Source organism: Mercenaria mercenaria, chromosome 7 (assembly GCF_021730395.1).
Source record: "Mercenaria mercenaria strain notata chromosome 7, MADL_Memer_1, whole genome shotgun sequence".
In the NCBI taxonomy this organism is placed as follows: domain Eukaryota; kingdom Metazoa; phylum Mollusca; class Bivalvia; order Venerida; family Veneridae; genus Mercenaria; species Mercenaria mercenaria.
The window spans coordinates 41,493,137-41,519,811 of NC_069367.1; the positions used below are offsets into that span (position 1 = coordinate 41,493,137).

The 26,675-nt window shown below is 36.2% G+C and overlaps 1 protein-coding gene across 2 annotated transcripts in view; it reads right to left on the reverse strand.

The window, feature by feature from the left end:
* Positions 1-25,038, reverse strand: part of LOC123554375 (filamin-B-like) — a 32,205-nt gene extending 7,167 nt beyond the window's left edge. The window contains exons 1-14 of one of the 2 annotated variants that reach the window (XM_045344470.2): positions 24,420-25,038; positions 22,651-22,765; positions 19,490-19,685; positions 18,721-18,786; positions 17,013-17,226; positions 16,529-16,640; positions 15,831-16,018; positions 15,071-15,226; positions 12,656-12,787; positions 12,094-12,223; positions 11,553-11,690; positions 9,188-9,367; positions 1,625-1,768; positions 717-842 (exon numbers count right to left, since the gene is read on the reverse strand). In XM_045344470.2, coding sequence (XP_045200405.2) covers positions 717-842; positions 1,625-1,768; positions 9,188-9,367; positions 11,553-11,690; positions 12,094-12,223; positions 12,656-12,787; positions 15,071-15,226; positions 15,831-16,018; positions 16,529-16,640; positions 17,013-17,226; positions 18,721-18,786; positions 19,490-19,685; positions 22,651-22,765; positions 24,420-24,593 — 2,071 coding nt within the window. In that variant the 5' untranslated portion in view covers positions 24,594-25,038. The remainder of the gene's footprint in view (positions 1-716; positions 843-1,624; positions 1,769-9,187; positions 9,368-11,552; positions 11,691-12,093; positions 12,224-12,655; positions 12,788-15,070; positions 15,227-15,830; positions 16,019-16,528; positions 16,641-17,012; positions 17,227-18,720; positions 18,787-19,489; positions 19,686-22,650; positions 22,766-24,419) is intronic. The other variant, XM_045344471.2, reaches the window with a different exon arrangement.
* Positions 25,039-26,675: the final 1,637 nt, after the last annotated feature.

Below are 26,675 nucleotides of genomic sequence, written 5' to 3' on the forward strand. Positions count from 1 at the left end.
AAACGGTAAGTACAAATAATGTAAATAGGTATTATCATATTTACACATTTTAACAACCCCTCTACGATCAAGACCATAAAGTGAAAATGAAAACAAACATCGATCGGTTTGGTTTTGTAATTTTTGACCTATGCTCTAGTTGCGGTCAACATTAGTTTTACAGTGCCCAATGATCAGTGACTGTAATCAGAATAAGTGTGTTTTGTTTTAAAATTAAGTTTTCTTAATTGATTTTCGGTGTTTTACTAAGTACAGATCGGACATCAAATATAAGAATTCTTTGAAACAGAATGTCGGGAAAAGTATGCCGTCGTGTGAGAAAGTATTCTTTTATTGCTGGAAAATAAAACACATTTAAATTTGAATAATGCCTTCATTATTACGAAACTTAACTACTTTTTTGAACTTGCTCCATTTAAAAAAAAATGGTAAAAGTGTATATTTTCGTAAACTGTTTATTACTTCTTTTAAAACGGAATACCACAAGATTTTGTTCTTTAATCTTGGTGAGAAACATGCAGAATCGTAGATACTCACCTTGACATTATACTACAAAGGACCACCCGGTTGAAATATCTGCAATTTTGATTCGGGGGTCAGAACGTTTATATCTATTACATACTTTTGTATTTAAAACAAGTCGGGTTTGGGATTCCAAACAGACTTGAAACGTTTTATCCCTTTTAGACATGACTACACTATTATTGAATTATTACCGGGTACGTCTCTGCCGTTCCATAAGACTTTTATATCATACACCCCGGCGTTAGGAGGTCGGTATTTGAACTCGTACACATCGGGGTTCACCTGGTTCCATTTACAGTCTATTGGTGTCCCTTTGGCTAAAATATATAAATGTAACATTCTAAGTTACCAAATCAATATTGTGGCATTACACTAGGCCTGAACGTCCTTTGGGACTATTGAGAACATTCAATTTTACTAGTATTGTAATACGACTCCGCTTATGGTGGTGCTAGGTGTCTTGAGGGGATTTGCACATTCTATTGCCTCTCATTATCAGAATTAATCGAACCGAGTCTGCTATTACGTTACTTCGACTGCGTTCTATTCTTCTTAAGGTTTTATTTGATCATAGCCATTCGTTGCTTCATATAGCAGGTTAGAAAGGTTAAGTCATCAAGTGAACATTCCACTGAAGGGCTAACGCACCCTAAGATCCTTAGACTTTCTACACAGATGTAACCCTTCACTTACAGGATATCAACGCCTTCAATGTATTTGAAGCATACATAATTTATTAATAACGTGATTTTTATGTTTGTTTTTTTTTAATTTTATGATATATAACAGTGTTTGATTTACAATAAACTACTAATACCAAATTAACGTAATGTAGGGAAGATTGCAAATGATATGTCTATAATATATATAAAACAACATTCAATGCTATATATGCAAATGCTGCTGTATCTCAATTCAAGAAGAAAATAGCAAAATATGTCTGTTTATGCATTACAAGAATTCTAGCGTTTATAAATCAAATCACAATATACAAGTAAATTTTCTGAAGAGAATTTGTTAAAGTTTGCAAATTTTCATAAGTTATGGATATGCCAAAGGCAATATGTTCAGCATTCCCTGCCTCTAATTAAAATTTCACCTGATATTTCCACTTTGATGTTGCCTCCGACACCACTGGCGTTCACGGTGAACGACGTCTCTTCACCTTTAGTACCACGTGCCACACCTTCACCCGTCACTGATATCTGGCTAGGGTCCTGTATAGTGACACGCCCTGGAGACCCTATAACATTCAGAAGTAAAAGTACACTATGTGCATCGCTAAAACAATAAAATCAGTGATTTTTTTCCTTCTTTATAAAGTAACCCTAAAAGGACCTTTTCCCGATTGAAAAATGCAATCTTTTTTCCCAATTATCATCCAAAATTTCCCCAAATGACCAAATTAAGTTTGCATTTTGATGACTGCAGAAGGAAAACTTACTTACATTGACATTCACCATGATTTAACCATTTAAACAGTTTGTTTGATGCTATTTGCATGGAATTAAAGGAAGAAGCATATTAAATGTTATTATTTTAATAACTATAAAAATTCCCAATCTAAGTAAAAACCTCGCTATCTTTCCTAATTTATCCGGTACCGGACCTTTTCCCAAAATGGCAAAAAAATCACTGAAAATATTTACAAAAGGCGACATGAATTATTATACATATACAGTTAGCGTACACACAGTTTTTTGTCTAAAGTTGAAATACCGGTATACAGCAACACATTGTATGTCTTTATACCTAATAACTTTTGGCATTATAATACGAATTTAGTTTCGGCTCTAACTCTGAAAAACATTCTTTACATGGTTTTCAATTTTCTTTTTTTTTCTGCAACATATTTTCTCTGTAATAATTCGAATTCTCCCCATAATATTTGACATACGCGGAATAAACTAGTAATGTACATAGGATATAAAAAACAGTACACATGTGTGCATGCATATTTGTAAACTAGAAATTGCTTTTGTAAAAACGCGCATGTCTCCCCCAATGCAAAGTCCTATAGGCAAGAAGTCAATAGGGGTCAGGAGCGAAAGTCAAAGAGACACTGATGGTTGGCTGCAGTAGGGATCATCTACTTGGCATGTCCAATCATCCCGCTAAGTTTCAACACTCTTGGCCTAGTGGTTCTCAAGTCACTGTTCAGGCTCCTCTGACCTTGGCCTTTGATCAAGTGACCCCAAAATAAATAGGAGTCATCTACTCTGCATGTCCAATCATCCTATTAATTTTTAACATTCTAGGTCAAGTGGTTCTCGAGTTATTTTCCGGAAATGATTTTACATGACCAGGTCCCCTTGACCTTGACCTTTAATAGACTGACCCAAAAATCAATAGGGATCATCTACTCTGCATGTTTAATCATCCTATGAAGTTTGAACATTCTGGATCAAGTAGTTCTCAAGTTATTGATCGGAAATTGTTATCCATGTTAAAGCTCCTGTGACCTTGACCTTTAACAGAGTGACCCCAAAATCGATAGGGGCCATCTACTCCGCATGTTCAATCATCCTATGAAGTTTCAACATTCTGGATCAAGAGGTTCTCAAGTTATTGATCGGAAATGGTTATCAATGTTGAGGCCCATGTGACTTTGACCTTTAACGGAGTGACCCCAAAAACAATACGAGTCATGTACTCTGCAGGAACAATCATCCTATGAAGTTTCAACAATCTGGGTCGAGAGGTTCTCAAGTTGTTGATCGGAAACGGTTTTCAATGTTCAGGCCCCTGTGATCTTGACCTTTAACAGAGTGATCCCAAAATCTATAGGGGTCATCTACTCTGCATGACCAATCATCCTATGAAGTTTCAACATTCTGGGTCAAGTGGTACTCAAGTTACTGATCGGAAATGGTTTTCAATGTTCAGGCCCCTGTGACCTTGACCTTTGACGGAGTGACCCCAAAAACAATAGGGGTCATCTATACTACATGACAAATCATCCTATGGAGTTTCAACATTCTGGGTCGAGTGGTTCTCTAGTTATTGATCGGAAATGGTTTTCAATGTTCAGGCCCCTGTGACCTTGACCTTTGACGGAGTGACCCCAGAAACAATAGGGGTCGTCTACTCCAGCAGCCCTATAACCCTATGAAGTTTGAAGGTTCTAGATCAAATGGTTCTCCAGTTATTGATCGGAAATGAAGTGTGACGTACAGACGGACGGACGGACAGGGCAAAAACAATATGTCTCCCCACATAATTATACGTCTATATTTACAGAACACTTGTGATGAGAAATCAGCATCGTGTATAAAGCTCTACGTTCTCTGCTTCCTGTCATATACCAATCAAAGGCAAAAAACTGGGATTAAAGTGAAAAAGAATTAACGTAATTATGGAAACAAAATCAAAATTTTATAACATAGAGCCACAATTGTATAAATAGTAAAAAGATGTAATTGAAAGAAATGACAAGACACTGTGGTCTGATTTAAACACTCAGAGCAATTTATACCTAAAGAAGGGATGATGAAAAATGAGTTTACGGATCCGAGTGTTGTATATTGAGTCTAGGTATTTCAGGAAGTTCCGTGTTAATAAGATAACAATGCTAGACCTGTACAACAATTTTGCATCCACTGTGCCAGACCGAAAACGAGAGTCATGTGTCCGTATTTACCAACGGTGTGTTTAAGACTTTGCAATGCAAAAGTTTCCTTTTCGTCCATCTTTATTAAAACAGCACACTTTGTAAGAAAACTTTACCTGAATGTACACCTGGAGCTGCAGACATATCAGTAAAATTGCATCATCATAACTAAGTCTAACTTTTAGAATAAACGCAGTGGTTGATGAATATTATATATATAGTATTACATAAATCTGGATAAAACAAGTCTAGTCATCAGCTACTGGGCAATTACCTCGCTGTAAAATAAATAGCTTTGTCAGTGTGCCCATACCACGTGACTTTGACGTCATTTTATGGCTAAGACGGCAAGCCAAATTCCGTCGATTCGATTCTTCAAAGTGGCGTAAGTTCTTTATTTCTTGATCAAATATGACCAAATCAAGCGCAGGCAAAGGAAAAAAGTGAGTACTTCACTCACAAGTAAACGGTTTTATCAACAGATGAACAGTTTTGGCCTGAAAACGGGAAAACTGTTTTGTTTAGAGAAAATGAGCATGGTAAGACGGCAAGGAAGGGCCCTTTTTGACAGAAAAACGGATGATTGTACACATCAGAGGTGTCGCACGTATTACCGATTCACAGGAATTTAATGCTGGCTCTGTGGGAGGCCTTAATTGACAAAAATGTAGCCGAATTATTTAAAAACTTTTTAAAAATCCAAAATATGCTAAGACGGCAAGTCCGCTAAGACGGCAAGTCATTTTTTATAGTAATATCGTCTATGGAGTCGCACTTCTCTATAAGTGGTCACTGGATGTTTACCAATAGTAGATCATTCTACTTCTTGTCAAAACTATAGGTAAACATCAAAGAACCGTTATATAAGTGAAGCCATATGATGTTTTGAACTACCTTATATGCCTTTTTTTTTTTTTTTTTTTCTTTTGTACAGTTGCTAAATTGTGAGGCTTAATAGATAAATTAAACGAGAATTATGATTTGCTCTAGCTGGATTGGCATATAAGTGAGAACTGTTCTAGAAAGGTTAAGAATTCAAAAGCTACACATGTATATCATCTTGGATGTACCTCTGCGTGTCGGTCTTTAAGATTAAAGTATGTTAAAGCGGTTCGAAAACTAAAGAACAAATATACAGTATGCAGCAGGCAACAACAAATAATACACATTTTTGACCTAATCAATACTACTTTATATGTTCACAAGTCTGTTGTACATATGTTTGAGTGAATGTTTTCTTGACAAATCGTTACGTATTAAAAATAAGGCTACTTATTAAGAACAGCCATTCTGTCGACTTCCACAAATCAAAAACACAATTTTCAGATATATAGAATAATGTTTTGACAAATAAGAATCTTATGCTTAACTCAGTCTATAAGCTAGAAGACATGATTTAAAAAGTATTTCTATGTAGCTGTGTTCAAAGTATTAAGTAGAATAGAAAAATCTTATATTTTCCCCAAAATTTAACACGATATCACAGATTAAAATAGAAATGGAAACTCCACAGGTCGCTCAACACAACAAAAACGAAAATGTTGCAGGCTAGGTTTGATTGAGCCTGTTCGTGGATGGTAGTGGAAATGCATGCTACCGTCCACGCCCTCTAGCCCCGGCTTGACCAGAGCTCATCATTTACACATGCTAAAAGTACAAAAAGCAATTTAGAGACATCCGCAGATGTATTCAAACGATGATGAACATGGAACCTTCACGTGATACACGTGTTGAGGCGTGTAATTCCATGAAGAGCGGCGTTTGGTCCCCAGATAAAATAAAGGGTTTGCCCCAAACGAGAAAACAATGGGCAGAACTAAACAAACTAGAATTTAGGAAGGGGATCTGAGGTTATGGAACCTGCGTTTCACAGGAACAGTCAAAAGACACAATTAAAAAGCAGACACCATATCCAAGGGGTGATTAAACAATACCCAAGGCTATGAAAGCGGGAGTATTGGAACCACCCACAAATACACCAACTTTCACAATTCTTGGAGAAAGGGTTGTATAATTCTACACATTTCTGCAAAATCAACTACTTGTTTAGCCGAGCCTAATAAAATAAAATGTACTGATGTCACGACTTAACGACCTGTGAAGTTTCCACTTTTTTCTATTTTAAGTAATCTTGACACCAAAACATAAAAAATGTTGCAACCCTACTTCTTTAATTCATGGGTTGTTGTCTTTAAACTCCACTACCTTGTTAAAATGTTTGTACAAACGACCGACCCTGCTTCAACAACAGTAGAAGTCAGTGGGGTCCGCCAAACTGGAAACTAGACCTGTATCTACCCCAAGATCCTGCTGTTTCGACTTCCGTGCAGTTTTGAGATAAGAAAAAGAACCATACACATGAAAATCATCGGGAGAAGACGCAAATGCCCCGTTGATATGCTTTGATTCAATTTTGCTTAAAAGAAATCAAACAGTTTCATTTATCGGGCACACATACTTAGAAACTTCACATCAGGCAAACATCAACATTTGATATACTAAGATAAGATTTATTAATTGAGTCGGAAAGTCAAATTACAAGTAACATTAGCTCTGATGAGATTTTTTACCGACTAGGAATTCTCGTTATGTACTGTTATGATTCTATTTTGCTTCATAATCTATTTTAAAAACTCTGTAGCTTTTACTCTGTTTTATTAACGTTTATCAAAATGACAACTTTCACGTAAATTTTTCAATTCAGTAACAATTATAATAATCCGGGACTGATGTAATGTTGTTAAAAGTCATAGTAAAGTACCCCTAACATCTAAATGTATTCAGTATTTGCAAGGAATGTCAATTATTTATCTTGTAAGTATTAATATAGGTTATTACATTAAATATCGAGACAAATAGGTAAGTTAACCAAACGTGTACTTGCATCACGACCATTTTCCTTAAAGCCCTGCTCCCGTCCTACCTTTTAAATTGAATTGTCACTGAAAAAGCATGAAAATCCTGACTATGAACAGTGACGTCTGTCAAAATAGAGTCTATTGTATATGAAATTCTATATGAAATACCTGTGGTTTTGCGTGCTAAAGGTTGGCACGTGGCCGTTAACTGTTACCTATTGTAATCACGGGTTGCATACACACAAAAGAATGTGAATAGCCGCGGAGCAGGGCTTTTACCTGTAACGTGTAGCTTTCCATGTAACAGTGGAGCACTGTAGCAATTAATATACTACATATATAATTATTTATAAAAAGGAAATCTTAAACAAATATTTTGTCTCAGCCTTACAGAGATTTTAAAACGATAAAGCAAAATGTAAATTAATAACTAATATGAATCAGTCGTTATAAAAGCTGTACAAAAATAAGGGTAAAATAAGAATAAAGGGAAGTAATTCAGAAAGAAAATCTATTTTTAAATTAAATAAAGCAGTTTATCATTTAACTTACTCATACACAGTGATCTCCCTTGTCATTCGAATCAGGACAGGTAGAAAAAATCGCATACAGATCTTTATCCTATACAACTTGAAAAAATGATTCAGATCAAAATTATGCTGTTTTATTACTGACGAGTGCATTATGTATTAAGGATAAACTAGAGAAATCTTTCTTATACGTTTTGAACTATTTTTTTCATGGCATATTTTTATGCGCTTCGGTCACGTCTGAGGTTTTTCTGAATTGTTTTAAAGGAATACATCTTCGCTTTTCAACTTAGTCGTGCTCGATGGATCAACAGACTTAAAAACATAATTTTAATACGAAATGACGCATTCTTTAACCTTATTGTATTTACATATGTATGAAAATATCAACCGACTGTAGAACAATGTTCAGAAAACATCAATAAGAATATCTGGCGATTAGCCCGAAAAAACGGGCAAAAACCTTACTGCGGATTAATCTGTCTTTCAGTGAAAATGGTTAGGCTGATATTTTTGCAAGTTCTGGAATACGGTATATTATAGGTCTCAACCACTTCGTGGGTTCAACCTAAAAATCAATTTAGCAACATCCGATGATGTATTCATCCGGCGATGCAGATGGTAATTTCAATGATAGTGTGTAATTCCACCAAAACGGTGTATGGTCCAAAGTTAATTAAAATAATTGTTTTACCTTAATGAGAAAACAGTGAGGATAAACCGTTCATATCTCTTTTGCCCAGCACTAGTGATTTAAGGAGAAGATGAAAGATGATCAATGAATGTCACTGAACTTTTATGTAAGTGTTCATTGAAGGTTCCATGTTCACCGCCGTTTGAATACATCTGCGGATGTCTCTAAATTGCTTTTTGTACTTTTAGCATGTGTAAATGTTGAGTTCTGCTCAACCCGGGGCTAGAGAGCGTGGACGGTAGCATGCATTTCCACTGCCGTCCATGAACAGGCTCAGTCAAACCGAGCCTGCAACATTTTCGTTTTTGTCGTGTTGGGCGATCTGTAAAGTTTCCACTTTTCTCTATTTTATTTCACAAGCATTGATAAAACATAGTCAAAATGTTATTGACGGACGGATTGATAGAAGGATGGACGGCCTGTAACAACGGAAGTTTTGAATTACGTAAGTTGGTGCAACCAGGTATATCTAATAAAAATGACTTGCCGTCTTAGCGGACTTGCCGTCTTAGCATATTTTGGATTTTTAAAAAGTTTTTAAATAATTCGGCTACATTTTTGTCAATTAAGGCCTCCCACAGAGCCAGCATTAAATTCCTGTGAATCGGTAATACGTGCGACTTCTTTGATGTGTACAATCATCCGTTTTTCTGTCAAAAAGGACCCTTGCTTGCCGTCTTACCATGCTCATTTTCTCTAAACAAAACAGTTTTCCCGTTTTCAGGCCAAAACTGTTCATCTGTTGATAAAACCGTTTACTTGTGAGTGAAGTACTCACTTTTTTCCTTAGCCTGCACTTTATTTGGTCATATTTGATCAATAAATAAAGAACTTACGCCACTTCGAAGAATCGAATCGACGGAATTTGGCTTGCCGTCTTAGCCATAAAATGACGTCAAAGTCACGTGGTATGGGCACACTGTTTGTTTATTCGTGTCAGTGACGTCTGTACAATACAATGTTTACTTACCACGGATTTCAAGGTCATTAAACTTGGCACGAATCTCATAAACTCCAGATTCTTCGGGGCAAAACATCACAGTATAGTTATCACCATCTTCAGTATCACGGCCAATGTCGTATGGTACGTCACTATGGTTACATGAGACACTGACCTTGACCTCACCTTCTCCCGCGCTTTTGCAATTAACTGTAGTCATGGTGATTGCATGGTTAGTAGAGTTAAGTAATTGATTAAAGTGGCATTTCTGTGAAACTACTGATCGATTTCAAATCAAGCATATCAGTTCTAGACTTTCGAAAATGACGAATGAACTTTTATCTGATTGCCTGCTTTTGACTTACTGGCAGAAATAAACAAGAGCACCGCCTTGCGGGTGCTGACGCTCATCTGATTTTTTTGTGTAATAGAAATATTGTCCTACCCATGATTTTCTAAGTCTAAAAAGGGCCATCATTCTTGCAAAAAGCAGAATAGAGTAATGTTTCTTGATGTACAGTGTCCACTTATGATGGTGAAAAACTGTTGCAAGTTTTAAAGCAATATCTTTGATAGTTTATGAGAAAAGTTGACTTAAACATAATACTCAACCAAGAAAATGATTTTCTAAGTCCAAAAGGGGCAATAATTATTGCAAAAAGCAGGATGGAGTTATGTTGCTTGCTGTACAGAGTCAGCTTATGATTGTGAACAAGTGTTGCAAGTTTCAAAGCAATAGCTTAGATAGTTTAAGAGAAAAAAGTTGACCTAAACATAAAACTTAACCAAGAAATCTGATATTTTCTAAGTCCAAAAGGGGCCATTAATCTTGCAAAAAGCAGGATGGAGTTATGTTTCTTGCTGTACAGGGTCAACTTATGATGGTGAACAAGTGTTGCAAGTTTTAAAGCAATAACTTTGATAGTTTAGGATAAAAGCTGACCTAAACATAAAACTTACCCAAGAAAACTGATTTTCTAAGTCCAAAAGGGGCAATAAATCTTGCAAAAAGCAAGATGGAGTTATGTTTCTTGATGTACAGGGTCTGCTTATGATGGTGAACAAGTATTCCAAGTTTCAAAGCAATAGCTTTGATAGTTTAGGAGAAAAGTTGACCTAAACATAAAACTTAACCAAGAAATCTGATATTTTCTAAGTCCAAAAGGGGCCATAAATCTTGCAAAATGCAAGATGGAGTTATGTTTCTTGCTATACAGGGTCAGCTTATGATGGTGAACAAGTATTCCAAGTTTCAAAGCAATAGCTTTGATAGTTTAGGAGAAAAGCTGACCTAAACATAAAACTTAACCAGGCAACGCCGACGCCGACGCCGACGCCGACAACCGCTCAAGTGATGACAATAACTCATCATTTTTTTTCAAAAAATCAAATGAGCTAAAAAGGGAATGTTCAACCCATTGCAATAAAGGTTGGTTTTTTCAACGCGTTCGCGAAAAGTTATAAAATAGAAGCCATTGACTGAGTATCAAAAGCCACGCTTATAAAATTCAGTTTTTGTAAATAAATTTCATTTTCACCAACAAGTTGCGGGGACGTTCCTTTAATCTCGGTCCATATAATAATCCACAAGAAACGGCTATCATAATTCTTCTTTTTGTTCGATGAATGGTAATCCAACCTCATTATTTTTTTTTAGAAATATGCAGAAGTGGTCGTAATTCAGCATAATAAAACATCAGTAGTAACACAGTTATGTCTGAAATTACTATCTTGGACTAAATGAAGACTACAGGCTACAGGTGCGTTAGTTATTATGTATAGATTGATGATATGAACCGCGCCAGAGAAAACCAACATAGTGGCTTTGTGACCAGCATGGATCCAGACCAGCCTGCGCATCCGCGCTGTCTGGTCAGGATCCATGCTGTTCACTAACGGTTTCTCTAATTGTAATAGGATTTGAAAGCGAACAGGACGGATCCTGACCAGACTGCGCGGATGCGCAGGCTGGTCTGGATCCATGCTGGTCGCAAAGCCAATATGCTGGTTTTCTCATGACGCGGCTCATATATACTTCTCGTGGACCCGTAACAACAATTTAGATTGGCAATTTACGTAATCTCTATACGCTAATTCGGCATTCTCCGGTTTTTACGGAATAACGTGTACACGTGTTCTACAATCAAGTCCAAAGGAAGCCGAAGTTTTACCGTAATCGCACGGAAATTGCCGAGTGTAATTACAGGCCCACTACATCAAACAAAAATTAGAAAACGGCACTACTTAAGTGTTAGTTACTAACTTAATGTTAAATAGGCTAGAAATGTTATAATTAAACGTGTATACTTTTGTTACATGTGTAACACAAGTTATAGAAAACAAAAATGCAAACAAAGCATTTGATTGTACTTGACACATGTTCTGTAGAACCTACCTTTGTACGCAACCATTTCACCGACATTGCCTTCGTCAGGCCCCGACAACCATGCTTTCTGTGGGTCATTTACACGCAGGGAAATTGGGCTACCTTGGACTTCATCCTCGCCGAAATACACGTGAATCACCCATATACCTGTTTAAAAGGTAAAAAAAATGCGTGAACCTTATAGTATTCATTTGTATGCAATGAAAATAGCCGTAAAAGAACATTAATTTAAAACAGAAACCTTAAAAATACGATGGCATTTTTTTTCAACTTTTCCTCTAGCAAAACCTAACTTAAATTCTGAATCTAAACATGCCTGAAATGTCAGTTCAAGTACCTTGAGCATGAGTTCCAGTTATTTAAAACCGTACTTCTTGAGAATAATATGTACATAGAAAATAAATACGTAAAAAACAATTAAAAAATCTTCCAAAGACTTGCAAATTTAAAAGAAAAATGCTTTAGAGTGTAGACGCCGTTTTAATTAAAACCAAAAAAGTCAATCATTCCTAAATTTTCTCCTTTTATTTTACACTGGAACATTTCCTACCAACTTCTTTAGGTTGAATGGAGGCAGATACGATATTTCCCTCTCGGAGACTTGTTAAATAGCGTAGTTCGCCGGTAGGTGATGTTGATTCCATGAACACCTCGCCGCGGCCACTGCCGGATGTGTCCACCTGAAAAAGAATTTGCTTCAGATATTCACTTGATCAAGATTCGCTTAAATCATGTTTTGCGTAAATATATGTCTTGTCTTCTAAATAGATTTTCATGTAATATTATTCTCAATTTCTATGGTGATTCACTTCCACGTTAAATAGATTTAATGTAAGCACTGTTTTAAAGTTACAGAAATTAGGCCTGGTGTTTCTATTAAGATTTTGTCTAAAAAGATATCACTCAATTAATTACATATATTAAAGATTATGACAAAATGTTTACACGGCATATGTGTACACACTAAGCAATCCGTTATTCTAATTTTTATAAACATAAATAACATTTAAATATAGATCAAATATCTATGCGATGGCGATGGACAAGGATTCAAAAGAATAAAAGAAAATAGATCATCAACAGGTGGACAGAAGAACAGTTCTGGGCCTTACCTTGACGTCACACACTTCGCCCATTTTCATTTTACATGACTGTGTCAGCAGTTTAACTTTGGTATGGTCTCCCTTCGTGATGAAATCTATCGGACAGCCTTTGATTACAGTACCGTCGTACGCGACTGTAAGCTGTAAAATATAACATGTAGTACATAAGACAACTGCCAAGACATGATACTTTAAAAAGTAAATGCCATGGAAATGACACTTAACCTTTAGTCCACTAAATTTCTAAAATGGACTGATCCGTCATTCAATTTCGGCAGTACCATATAACAGTTAAAGGGGTGTCCACAGAAAATTTACTGACTGAATAGCGAACAGTGCAGTCCATGATCAGACTGTACGGATGTGCAGACTGATCTTGGTCTGCCCAGGTCGCAAAGGCAAAGGCTAACGGTTAATCAGAGTTTGAATATGTCTAAACTAAGACAGACAAGCTAGCCAGAAGTACCGATGGTATGCCTTGTGAAACGCTTATATCGAGAACACATCAATCTACATGTAAATTCTCATGCAATCATATTGCCTGGATACTATTTTGTTCTTTAAATTTAGTCTACTGTATATTTGAAACAATTTTTTTTTTAAAATATGTCATATTCATGAGCAACGGGGTGTTAATCAATGTCATTTTCAAACCATAAGTCTAAGGTGGTCCAGGAAAAAGGACCTAAAGCCCCCATCACACCAAACTAGTTCTCAAAACGTCACAACCCGTCCTAAAATATTGTAAAACGGGCTGCGATCTGGCTAGAACGTTTGTTCTTTGGCCGGAAAATATCCATAATGCGATCGTAGTTAGTTCTTAAACAGTTCTCGATACTTCCCTCACGTCTTTATCCCGTTTGAAGTCCGTTTACAGTAAGTTCAGTTCGGAAAAAATGCCCGTTAACCTCATGTGGACACCGTTTGTAGGCAGTCCAAGTCCGTCTGTAGTCAGATTAAAGAAGTTCGTAACTAGTCCTACTTCGTTCCGAGTACGTCGAAATACGTTCTAACTATAATTGTTAACTCGACCAACTCGTTCACAGACAGTTTAACTCGTTCTGATTACGTGCTCATCTCTCCCTAGTACGTTCAGAACGTAAATTGCAATCACGTTCTGGCCCGATGGCTATCAAAAGCCATCACGTTTCGCCCAGTTCTCATTCTTGTTTTTCTCTTCAACCTCTCAAGACACAAAAAAATCCACAGCAATAGGCAAGTATCAATACGACTACAAAGAAAAGTGAAGCCAAACAGAGACGGCGTGTAAAGTGTTAAAGCTGTAAAAGACCAATGTCTCACAGAAGCTGATACAGAGTCTATTGAGTCAGCCCCTGAACTTGAAAGTCGAGATGATGAGCGTCGTGATTTATTCCCTGCACCTTTTGACGACTCTGTCTCCAAGTCCGAGGAGGAAGGAGGACCGATTAAGAAACCAAAGAAGAAAAAGCAAAGGCATAAACTTGGCTAAACCTTGTGCCCAAATTTTGAACCTGTACGGCAACGGCATGTATTTATACCCTAACTTGTGTAATTGTACTGCAGACGGGATTGACGTTGTAGGAACTGTGAATAAACGTACTAAAAACGTGCGGAGCGTACTGAGAACTTATTGCAAACTCTTAGAATTGTTTAGAAACGTATTGCAAACTTAGCATTTTATTTTGATCGTATTAAGACGGAATAACGACGCACTAAGGATGTAATGCGGTCGAGTTAAATCTTTCTGTGAACGGGTTAAACGAGCTACAAACGGATCCGGTCGGTGTGCACACGTACTTAAATTGACGCCCGATTGCATTTCGTTATACCACGTCTCTAGTACGATCGAAGTACGGCGGTTCAGTTCTTAGTACGTCCATCCCGTTTTTAATACGTTGCCAGTCGGTCTAACTGTAGGACGGAATGATCGGCAGAAATTTTTGAGTAGGCTCAAAGTTCTGGAGCACCATTCCCGTTCAACCCCGTCTGAGCCAGTCCATAAAGTTCTTAGACAGACTGTAGAACGTCGCTTCTACGTTTGTTCCGTTGCCACACAGTTTGAGCCCGTTCGGCTACATTTTTTAGAACGTACTGAAAACAAGCTTGGTGTGATGGGGGTATAAGAGACATTCTCAGTATATTTTATAAGTATGATTTCATGATGCTGCAACCTTTAAACAACCTGACGCCGTTGCAAAGACGCAACATCACGTGTGTCTCTTTCAATACATTGTAGCTGTTTTGCATAACTTAGCAATATAATGAAAGGTTAAGAGAAACAATAGTGTCCTTTGTTGATTTTGTTCCCGAACAAATTTGAAAAATAGGTCCTTTAACAAGCTGTAGCAGGTTTACGATTTTAGTCATAACTTCCGGTATAACCACAAAGCATGATAATTTTAAAGCATTCAACAATATACTATCAAATACAAGGACTCTTACCTTATGTTCACCCGTGGAAGTTGGTATAAATGAGCACGTGGCTGTTTTATTTGACCACGCGACATTGCACGTGACTTCACCAGTCTCACATGTGAGTTGCACGGTTACTTTGCTCGTGTCAAAACCGGCGTCTGCTTTGACTAGTTGAAATTCAGCCTGAATTTGGTAAAATACAAAAACTAAATTACACAACTGACTGAACAGTATAGACAGGTCTGCTACTACCTTAACGATACGCTTTGACAAAATTGTTTAAAGATTAGACTGGCTCCCGTCCCTATGTTTGTTCTTATTTACATATATCAGTTTTCTTCATTAAGAGGGAAGTAACTCCAGAAGGTTGTTTCTACATTGATATTTTTATTGCCCCTGGCTTCAAACATAGGTATGGTTCAGCCATCAGATAAAATTGTGCTATTTTAGAGTCTTAAAATTTTCTAATAAAATGTTTCCTGTATTTATAGAAAAAATAACCATGCAGCCAGGGAGCCAGGCTATTTAAAGATATGCGCTGGTCTTTTTCCACTTAAATGTACTATTCCCTTAATTTCATGTTCACATGTTCCGTCATCAGATACCTTTTCAAGTTGTTCATCTCACGTGTGATCGTTCTTTACGTCAGTATTAAAAAAAAGTATATTACCGCATTAATTTAGGCATTCGAAATGCATAAATAGGCCAATTTAAGCTCAGTGTATTTCATTTTAAAAAGCTAGATTTAAATATACTTTTTATACAATTTGTCTAGACGACCACTTACAGTAGAGCCTGTTTTTATGTTGTCAAAGTTAAATCTTATTTGCAGTTTTTCAGCATTACTCTTCCTCGGCTGCACAGACTCGAACCTTGACAGGTAGCTCATTACGCTCAGGTGGTCAAGGTGTGGGTCCATAAACTCTTTGGCAGATAGTAGAGGCTCGACCCCAAGTTCTTTAGCACCTTCAATCCCTGAAAGAAAGTAATTACTTTGATAGTTACAATTCATTACTCTCAAGCTTGTTGATTAGTGTGATGCGTTCTTCTTTTTTAATGCCTTTTTACAGAACCATTTAATCTTTTGTCAGATTATAGCCTTAATAATCCAGGACTGCGTACCATTTCCAGCCTAATTCCGCAAACGATTGACAGCATTTTCACGACAATCGTAGGTGCAAGACGAATGTTGAATCGCCATGAAGACTCTTTGCTCTGCCAGATAACTAAACTGAACTGGTCTAGTAGTTAAAATGTCGGCCGTTTAACCTGGGGTCGTGGATTCAAGTCCCACTTTTGTCACGACCACACTTTCTCATTTGACACCAGTACCGGTTTTCCAGATAGCAGATCCGAGAATGATTCAAATAAACTTAAAGCAAGAAATAAGTAAGTATAAAATAAGCTCATGATTAAGCAGACCTTCGAGTTAGGAGTGTGTGAGATAATTATCTTTAAGATATTCAACCGTTTAATTTAAGCTACCTTTCTTGCAGTTTTCTTCTTTATTTTTCCTATCAAGGTTCGGCCATCCTGGAATACTTCCACCAAGGGAGTGAACTATTGCACATAAAAAATAACCGTCATTCCAGTCCGTCTGAAACAGAAGATACTAATGATCTGTAGGTGAATACACGCGGAGTGCTCAGGCTCCTGGGATACTCAAATGCCCGTTTTAAGCTGAAAGGTCTAGGGTAGCAAAAAGTAAAAGGAGTAAAAGAGAACACGCCACAAAGAAATTGTATACCCGTATCAATAATTAAAAAAAAGTTCGTATATGGAAAAATATATTATAAAATAACTATATTTTCTGGGTAAAACAAAAATGAAAGTACAAATAATTTCTCTTTCCTATATTTTCCATACGATGTTATTTTCTTCAGGGAAATCAAATTAGCTACTAAAGAAAATTCTAACTGTGTATATTTTGCAAAAAAGGGAAGGAAACATTCGTCAGTGTATCCCGTACCGTAAGATTTGTGATATTTGTTGTTCTCAGCTGTTTGCAAGCCCAGTTTAGGGTGTGATAGTAGCCCGGGGACTCGTGCTTCACGAAGTAAGATAAGTAGGTCATACTGGAGAGTTCGTCCAGTGCTGAGTTGGCGAAATCTTCTGGACTGATCACCCGAGGCACGTTCAGTTGTTCTTTTGCTATAACCATTGCTCGCCGACAGTTTTCTACTCTACAAAAATATGTAAATATAATCACCTTTCATAACGACATCATGTATAGTACATATGAAATGAATTCTCATAATTAAGGCTATTTGTCAAAAAATATGCATCATCAAGACGTGTCAGCTGACTTGTATTACATTTTACCAGAAATAAAACGCAAGCTGAGTTCACATGATTTGCATTTTGTCCTGCATATACTGCACAAAATTGCTAAGTACCAGGCTAATTTGGGAACGCTTAATATGAAATATCTGGAATCGTTACAGTCCATCAGCTTGCTCAGAAATATGCGTTTGTTTCAATTTAAAGGCAGATTTTGGAATAAAGAACAATACTGCCCATATTTGTACTGACGTGCAAGACGTTGCGGTTCGGACAAGTTATGTGGACGCTTATTAAGCACAAGGAAAAAGCGTATTCTTCCAAAAAATCCGGAGTCAGACGCTCTGTGCACGTGCCGGAAGACCACATTTTTTAATTCGATAGTATATCTCATTCGGTATATAGAGGGATCGATCCCGATTTTCGTCGCTTCGAGACGAAAATCGGTAGGATCGATTCCCTATTACAACTGAAACGGGCATGACATTTGAAATGGTTGTAAATATCATCATATATTTTGTGAAGTGATGATAAGCCTTAATATTTTTTTGCTGAAGTTCTTTTAGTATCAACTTCACAAAGCAACAGATTTGCGATGGAAATCGGAAATACGGTGAAAATTGAATTCTGTAATACTTTTCTTTAGTGTTTGGGAAATGCATAAGAACACATGTTTCATCGTAGTTAAAATACGTAGACCAAAAACAAATTTATTTAATTTTCAGCCAAAATATCAGTATGCTTATACAAATTATTATTCTATACCTATTTTATCTATCCAATCGCGAACGTTCATTTGCAACACGTGACCGTACAATATATTACGGTATTTAGATGCACGTGCGTACAAAAAATCCTGTATTTTCTGTATTTTGACGGTTCAACAGTCTCATGTTAAACATACGATAAAGCCCAAAACGCGTGAAAATGTTCCGAATGTAAATCGGATGAAGTAGGCGCTCTGTGTACAGAGTTAGATTATGCGTCTTGAAATCTGGACGCCTAGCAGCTCGTCCAATATGGTTTTCTCAGCTGGGTACTCGTCCAAATATATCACCGTATTGTACAGAACAATGTTAAATAACCTAATGTTATTTTCACAATTTACAAAATGTAACGATCTAAACAAAAGTTGCTTACATTTGATTTCGTAAGATAATGTTTTGTTGCTTTGGGTATATTCCCTGAAAGTTACATGTCATTTTCTTAAAATAGTTGTAAACTATCGGGATACTTAGCACTTTTTGTTCGGTGTATGATACTGAAATAAATGAATTGATAAAGAAATGGACAAAAACGTTTTTATTATATCAATCAACAGCATGAAGATTAGATCTGCCATTGTTGCAAGAACGGCCCTTCTAGTTTAATGATTTCCAATAAACATATTTACTAACCTGTCATTTCTGTTAAGTTTTCTCCAGTCTGGTGATGCTCCTGGTTTAAGATGATCTATCAATGCGCTGCAATGTAAAAATGTAGCACAGGTATTCCTTTGTAATAGAATCATCAGTGGTTATTAACTAACATTTGATAGCATTTATGCTTTATCATTTGAAGCCTTCCTATTCCATTTCTCTCCTGGTGCAGGCTACAACACACTCAATAGCAGTTTTCCTTTATTCTATATAAAATTGACATATTTCCAGTGGCTGCAGCACACATCAGGTGACACATTTTAAATGTAACTAACATTTTCTTGAAGAATCTTTTCAGTGGTGAATAAAAATCAAACGAAAAGTGTGAGTCGTGATTGATGAAAGAAAAAAAATGAGTCAAACATGCAAACTGCAAAATCAGCTACAATATGAGACCCCAAATTGTAGTGGTGGTGTGTGATCTAAATTTTATGAAAAAAGAACTCTAATATTGATATTGATGGGTTTACAAGCCATAACTTTTACAGAAAATACAAAAACAGACGCGCGATAAGGAAAAGTGGTGGAATGGTGGTGTATATTACAAATTGTTAAAAACAAGGTGTTTTATTCATAAATCATCTATCCAGCTCTATTCTGTAAGATACTTTCCTCCCATCACCCTTGTCCCTATTAACACTCTCTCTAATTCTATCTCTCCCTATTATCATCTCTCCCTGTCTGCACGTGGGTGCACGCTTGCTGTGAGTTTGAAACAACAACAACAACAACAACAACAGGAACTTACTGTAATGCAACACCATCATTCCAGTCTGTTGTAAAATTTGTCACATCTAATTCCGGAAGTAATGACCGGAACCAGATCGTCATTAATTTCTTAGGTGGCGCTTTACTTTTCCTTCCGGAAATCTGGTACCTTTGCACCAAGCTCCATATTAGTCCAAATATAATTTTTATGTTTCCATTAACAATGTCGTCACCGCCTGCAAAAAAGAATTTTACTTTCTCTTGAACAAAAGAGTAAATTTAGTAGGATTAAAGCTTTTTGTTTTATATCGGTACATGCATAAGCGCTTAGTTGCATGGTAATCTATATTTGTCAGACTGCTAGGCAGAAAACTAATATGAATAATATGGGGTACTACTGAAGCAACATTTGCAATAAATCTAAAATACAACCTATCATATGGCAACATAAACGTGTCATAAAACTACATAGATTTCAACCACAATCACAATCTGATTATCTGCAACACTTCAAGAAACTGAGACTTCTTATTTCCCTAAGTGTTTGTAATTACAGGATATCTATCATACTTGTCAGCTACATAATAATTAAACAATTTTCATTAATCATATGTTAGGCTATGTTAAATTTCATATCTTATCATGACAGGAAATTTATTCATACTCTTCAAAATATAACTTTGGTTTAGAGAGTATTTTGAATCAGAAAAAGAGCTAAACATTGTCACATGTATTTTGGTATGTGTATGCGTACATATTTTCTATTTACGAAACAAAACATTGATAACATTTCAAAAATAAAGTAATTGTAATTTGGTAGATTACACTCCACTTATCATCATGCCAGGGTCTGGTTAGTACATAATATACATTTGTATAGGTAAAGAAATAAACTCTGTTACATATGGATTACCGAAGTTTTCAACGACACTGAGTTTTTAACATAGTTTTAATTACTTTCTCAAGAAAATTTAATAATTCAATAAATTTAAACGTACTTGGTCCATACTTGTCCAACATAGTAATACTTTTTACTGGATTTTTCTTAAATCAGTATAACATGAACATATCGAAATTAAATGATACTCGTCCTCTATGTCATATTTATCGCAATACATACAAAAACAGTTATTTCTCCCAATAGTCAATTAACCATTTCGTCGTAACTCTGATTACCAAACGTTTCTAATTGTTTCCAACATGAAGTATATGCAGAAATAAGAAAACATTCTATTTTTTAAATCAAAATGTCATATTGGCTGACATGGTAACAGAAGAACTGCAAGCTACATGTATAACTTATATATACGTCCAATCGTGTTTCCCTGACTGATTGCAAGAAACTTTCTGATGCTATCCGCCACCTTAGGAGTGTTTTTTTTTTTTGCTTAAACTATTACATTTTTCAAAATGTCAAAATGTGCTTTGCGAATGCACATTAATATTTGGGTAGAAAATAAAACTAATATGTTTCAAGTCTATATTTGTCTTATTTTACTGGGATTTTAGTCTTAATTAAGTAATGTGACGACATTACCAGTTTGAGGTAGATCTCCGGCCTGTGGACACCTAGAATGCACACAGACCTTCCTAAAACCAGCAGGATGGATCATTTTAATGCACACATTCCATTCTAACGAACATGACTTGCTGAATGAAAATTCAATGTAGTCAAAAGTGTGTCTCACGTATTCGAGTATTATAGCTGAAAAATCAATGCTAGCTTTGTGCAATTCAACATGTTATCAGTCTAATGTCACAGCTTTAAGTGTACTTGAAATATTTCAGTATTTGACATAGTCAAGATTGCAAGAACGAAGATAGGTGCAATCGCAAATAATCAAATAGACCGCCTCTAATGTAAACTTGGCTCCTGCTATGCGAACATGATCATTATATTTTAATCGAGTAAAATTCATTGAAAAATATTAGGGCGGAAGTATTCACTTTACTTAAGTGGTACGTAGAACTTGTACGTGGAATACCATATAAAAAACTGAATATTTACATTATGATTGAATTTCCAAGTATTTTTTTTCACAGAAGATAGCATATCGAGAAAAGGTATAGCAGGTCGCATCAGATATACAGGTGGTGTTTAGATTCTTACTCTAAACGATGAAGCAATTATTCTTATATTTCCAATACAGATCCATTAATTGTAGTACAAAAATAAATATAAACATAATGTACTAAAATACAGACAGGCAAAACTGATCATGTGATTGGTAGCCCGCACAAACAAAACGTTGAGAGGCTGCATTTTCGTACTTGTACGGTTACGTGTACGCGTATGATTTCAGTCTTTATCTCGACTGACGTCTGGGTATAAACGTTGTAGACGTCAAAGGTTTACGTCGAAGTTGCAATAGTTGCCTATAGCGCGAGCAATTCGTTGATTTTCCTCTTAAACAAACAAGACTGAAACTGTATGTTATTATTCATTCTAACATGACTCGGTTTGATTTCCAGTTAAACAAAGAAAGAAATCAAGCTCTGTATATTCTGCGATAAACAACGGTTGACGCGCGGACCGGTAAGAGAACATTATGACGTCAGTTATGACGTCAAATTGCCACATGACGTCCGGTACATTACTCCTCGGGTAAATGAAGTCCAGCATAACATTTATTAAAACATATCAATGAGCGTGTCAGAATGAAAACAATCAAGGCCTTCTTGTAATTTATCGTCTAATTTACCACGGTTCATTGTTCAGATGCTTCAGAATTTAACCACTCGGGCTAACGCCCTCGTGGTTCAATTTCTACGCATCGGAACTCTGAACCGTGGTAAATCAGACGATAAAGTCAGAGCGTCAAACGTGATAGCGGCACACTGAAAAAGAAAACCACGCAATAAATGCAAATATTTGATGGATGTCGTCAAAGATGTAGATAAAATGCTTGATATTGTGTTAGAATCGAAATAATATATCTAAAACAGTGATTTATCGTTGAATAAAATCATTGCTTGTTGTTCAGATGCGTATTTTTATATAGCTCGGGCTATGCCCTCGTGATATTATTCCTTCGCATCTGTACTTCAAACAATGATTTTATTCAACTATAAATCACTGTTTAGGATATATCATTTCTAAAACACGTTTTAGCAGACGCTTATTATTTTCATACAGTGATTCACAACAGGTCACTTAACGCATTCAGGTATTGAACTTGCAACCTCTCAATGCTTCCTTACCCACATTGACCAGCTTAACATTGTCGTCTGTGATAGCCTTCAGGGCAAGTGATACATTCTGTAGTTTCTGAATCTTTGAGGTAGGTTTGGTATAAACCCGTCCAATCTTTCGGAACTGGAATAGACACAAAGTTAATCAGTTTTTACCTAACTTATGCAAGTAAAACATTCATTTGCAAACAACGAAAACAACTTATATATTGCACAGAAAATAAATGTCTTTACAATAGACCTCAGATATGAAATTCAAAACTTTTGCACTTTTCAATTTGTAATTAAGTATTATAGTTTGACATGTACTATATTTGGGATGTCAAGTTTTTGAGCAAATCAGATATTACTTTGACTTGACAACAGATATCAGCCTGAACTAAACCGCTACGCATTTAAAGCCAACGTGTGCATTATTGTGCAGTGGTTAAAACACATATTTCACAAGATAGTGAGTTTGAAACCTTCATCGTATTACATTCTTTTAACAAGGCACACTATATTTCAGGAGTCTCTGTGTCCGAGTGGTTAAGGCCGCTGACTTCGTGCCACTTGCCCCTCATCTATGTGGGTTCGAAGTCTTCGTGTGAGGAAGTCATCCAGGTGGCTGACAAAAGGTCAGTGGCTCTATATAAGTGCAAACCAATGCTTCAAACAAAGCCCGGAGAGCACCTGGGGTCCTTCTCCACTATCAGACGCTGGAAAAGCGAATATGACGAAAGTTGTGTCCATGTGTCTTAAAACCCAACTCAAAACACATGATTATGCCGAACAATCAGAAGTTTAACGTGTACAATGAAAATGTTTCTCCATGTTCTTAAATTACGTCATAATAAAAATATGATTTATTTTGTTACATTTTGATTTTACCATATCATCAACTAAAAGTGCAAATATCGCCATATTTTGCATTTAATGTCTCAAGGTACAATTGTACACGAAATGCGTTTGCATGTTGGCGTGGTGGTGCATATAACGTTTGTATAAATCATCTAACAAACGAAACCGTTGCAATTTAAAGCATTGTATACTATATACGTAGGAAGACAATATCGACAAGGTTTATTAGCATGCATTAAAACTATTTCAGTGCTTGTTGTAAATTTGAAACGTTTGAGTCATTCTGCGTATAAATTAAAATCCCTGAATGGTATCTATACCGACGTAAATAATTCATATACTTAAAGTTTTGGGTAAACGAATCAATGGAGTGTAAAGTTTTCCCTTTTATCATACACCTACAGTATTTGACATTCACATGCGTGAAACTTCAACTTTATACATCTAATTATCAACACTTGTATAGGTTTGTACTTCAACTGTGTATAACAATATAAATCGCAAAGAAAATTAGCCATTCAACTACTGAATTTATACACCCTGAATAAAGGAAAACTCTGAAATATTCAGTAGACCCCCCGCCCCCTCCAGACAGCATGCGGTTTTTACCCGACAGTGCATCTTTATTTGGTATCACGTCCATCATTATTTGTTAGGTTGCACTACATGTATATTCCTTATCTTGTAGGAATAATCTGATTTCAGGTGCAGCATTTGAAGTTACTTGATATCGGTCACGACTTTTGAAATTACTTGATAATCAAAGTCCGGCGTTTGCAATTACTTTGATGTCAGAGCTTGTAACTGATATAATTTACAATCAAAACGTTGAATTAATTATGTTTATCACAGTTCTAGTTGAATCATTACTTAGTAGCCATACATATCAACTGCATATAAAACGATTGAACCCCATGCCCCTATTTTATGTGACGTACCTGTAAGGACTCCACCAAGGCTGCCAGACAAACTCCGTCACACATATCTGTGGCCAGGTTCTCTATGGACCGACCGCTGACCTTCAGTTGCTCATTGCACCAGTTTTTGAACGTTGTCTCCTGGATTCGAACCCACTGTTCGTCCATGACGGGCTGACCTCCGCTTTCACCCATAAGTCAAACTTCTGTGTTATCCTATTATTATCTGAACTTATTCGCACCTGTTGAAATCCATGTTCTTCTATAGTTCATTCAGAACATCAGTTTTATCCGAACACTTGCTATCTTTGATATGTATTCGTATTTAGGACTACTTTTATGCAGGTGATAATCACATGTTAATCCGCATTTTCAGAAAAAATCGAAATAAATGAATTGATATTTACTATATGCTTACTACGTGTTCTACTTAAATTATCTAACAATACATTGATGTATGACACGATAACCAGATCAGACACGCCCCTTGATAACGATAGATAGTCTACTTCCAGATTAATATAAATTGTAACTATTAAGGTCGCAAGTAGCAGAGTTTGACTGATTTAGACAGATTTTAAACACTCCACAAAAGTTGTTTATAAATACAATCACACCCGTTAAATATGCAGGACGTTATCGCTTATGTATTAGACATGGGTCGAAGTTTTATCGTATTTAAATAGAAGTTTTTATACGTGAATGAAGGGTTTAACAATACACTACTTTTGTCGATAATACAGATACTTAAAGCAAATATAAAGGGAGGTAATAATGGCTGATAAGATCGTAGTGTGCCCGCGGCATATTTAATAAAGCTAGACAACTTAAGCGTGACAAAATGCAAATACATTTCATTATTATCACCCTTCCACCCTGAAAAAGAGCTACTACTACACACTGATACTGGCACGCTGTTGGCGAAGTGCACGGTGCACGGCTACAAAGTCTCAGCTCCTCCACCAAAATGTGGTCTTAAAGAAAGGAGCTGTCGGCATTTCCGTGGTGCAGCTATCACTGGTTTCGAAATAAAAACAGTTGAGTATAAGTTATTTTCATTGATAGAACTTTTCAGAAATCAGAGAATGTAGTGCTATGTTAGAACAGTTTTACTACAGACTGACAATTTCGTTATATTGTGTCGTAAATTTTGGTGCCAAGAGCTTTTCTCTTGATTCAGACGTTCATCTGTCTTTATTCTAATTTCCAACTTTCAATGCAAAGATACTCTATGGAAGCACTAACGCGCATGCAAGTGGTCTAAATGTGTATAATACTTACACAGACAAACATTAGAATTAATGAAATCACCTTTAAAAGAAATAGATTTAGAGCGACGCGTGATGGCAGACCCGATCAAGTATATTTTTCTGTGACCTCCGTACTTTAGTGGTCTCTACTAGAAATCGATTGCCATTCGTTACTGTGGGTTCCAACCTCATGATTATCGAGTTCTTTCTCCGTTGTCTTGCTATTTGACTGTTCTACGTAGTTGACTGCAGCTGACAGAATGATGCCAGGCCATCAAGTGCGCATTTAGTCTATATCCACAATAAGCTAGAAAACTTCAATAAATGTCAAAAGTTGTTAATGTTACTTTGAAACAAAATAGATTATTTGTCTGACTTAAAGTGGCTAACATAAGACGCATTACGTTGTAAATCAACGACCTTTACAACTCGTGAACAAAAATATCTTATATTTGCACCCTTGACTACGCCACCCATGAAAAAATTGCTCCTGATTTTCACTCGAGGAAACAAACAAATGTCCTTTGTACTATGATATAAAATTATTGAATGGTATGCCGCTCAATAGACAAAATGATTACATACTCGTTTCTATTCCCCGTTAAGTTACACTGGTACCGGAAACGTCAGTATTTTTCCATACACTGACGCCTGAATTTCATATCGGGTGCGTGACGTAATTTAGTGTGTGTTGTTGCACTATTTTTTTCTATTTAGTTCAGTATTGTCAATCCTATTCAGGCTATTGAACATATTTATGATATGTACATAATATTTATACGTGTAGATGCGTATGTAATAAAAAGGTTATATCTTTGCATCGGGAAATATGCACTCGTTCTTCAGCGGAAGAATACTGCGCTCCTAAAGTCGCGCAGATACAAAGCTAATAACCTATAATTATTGCCCGAGGTCCAGAGGACAGAGGGTTAATAGTTTTGACTACTGACCGGAAAACCATACAGTAAGTGTTTAATTACATGGAATTCGACAGTATTTTTTAGTTTTATTTCGAACATTTTGACTT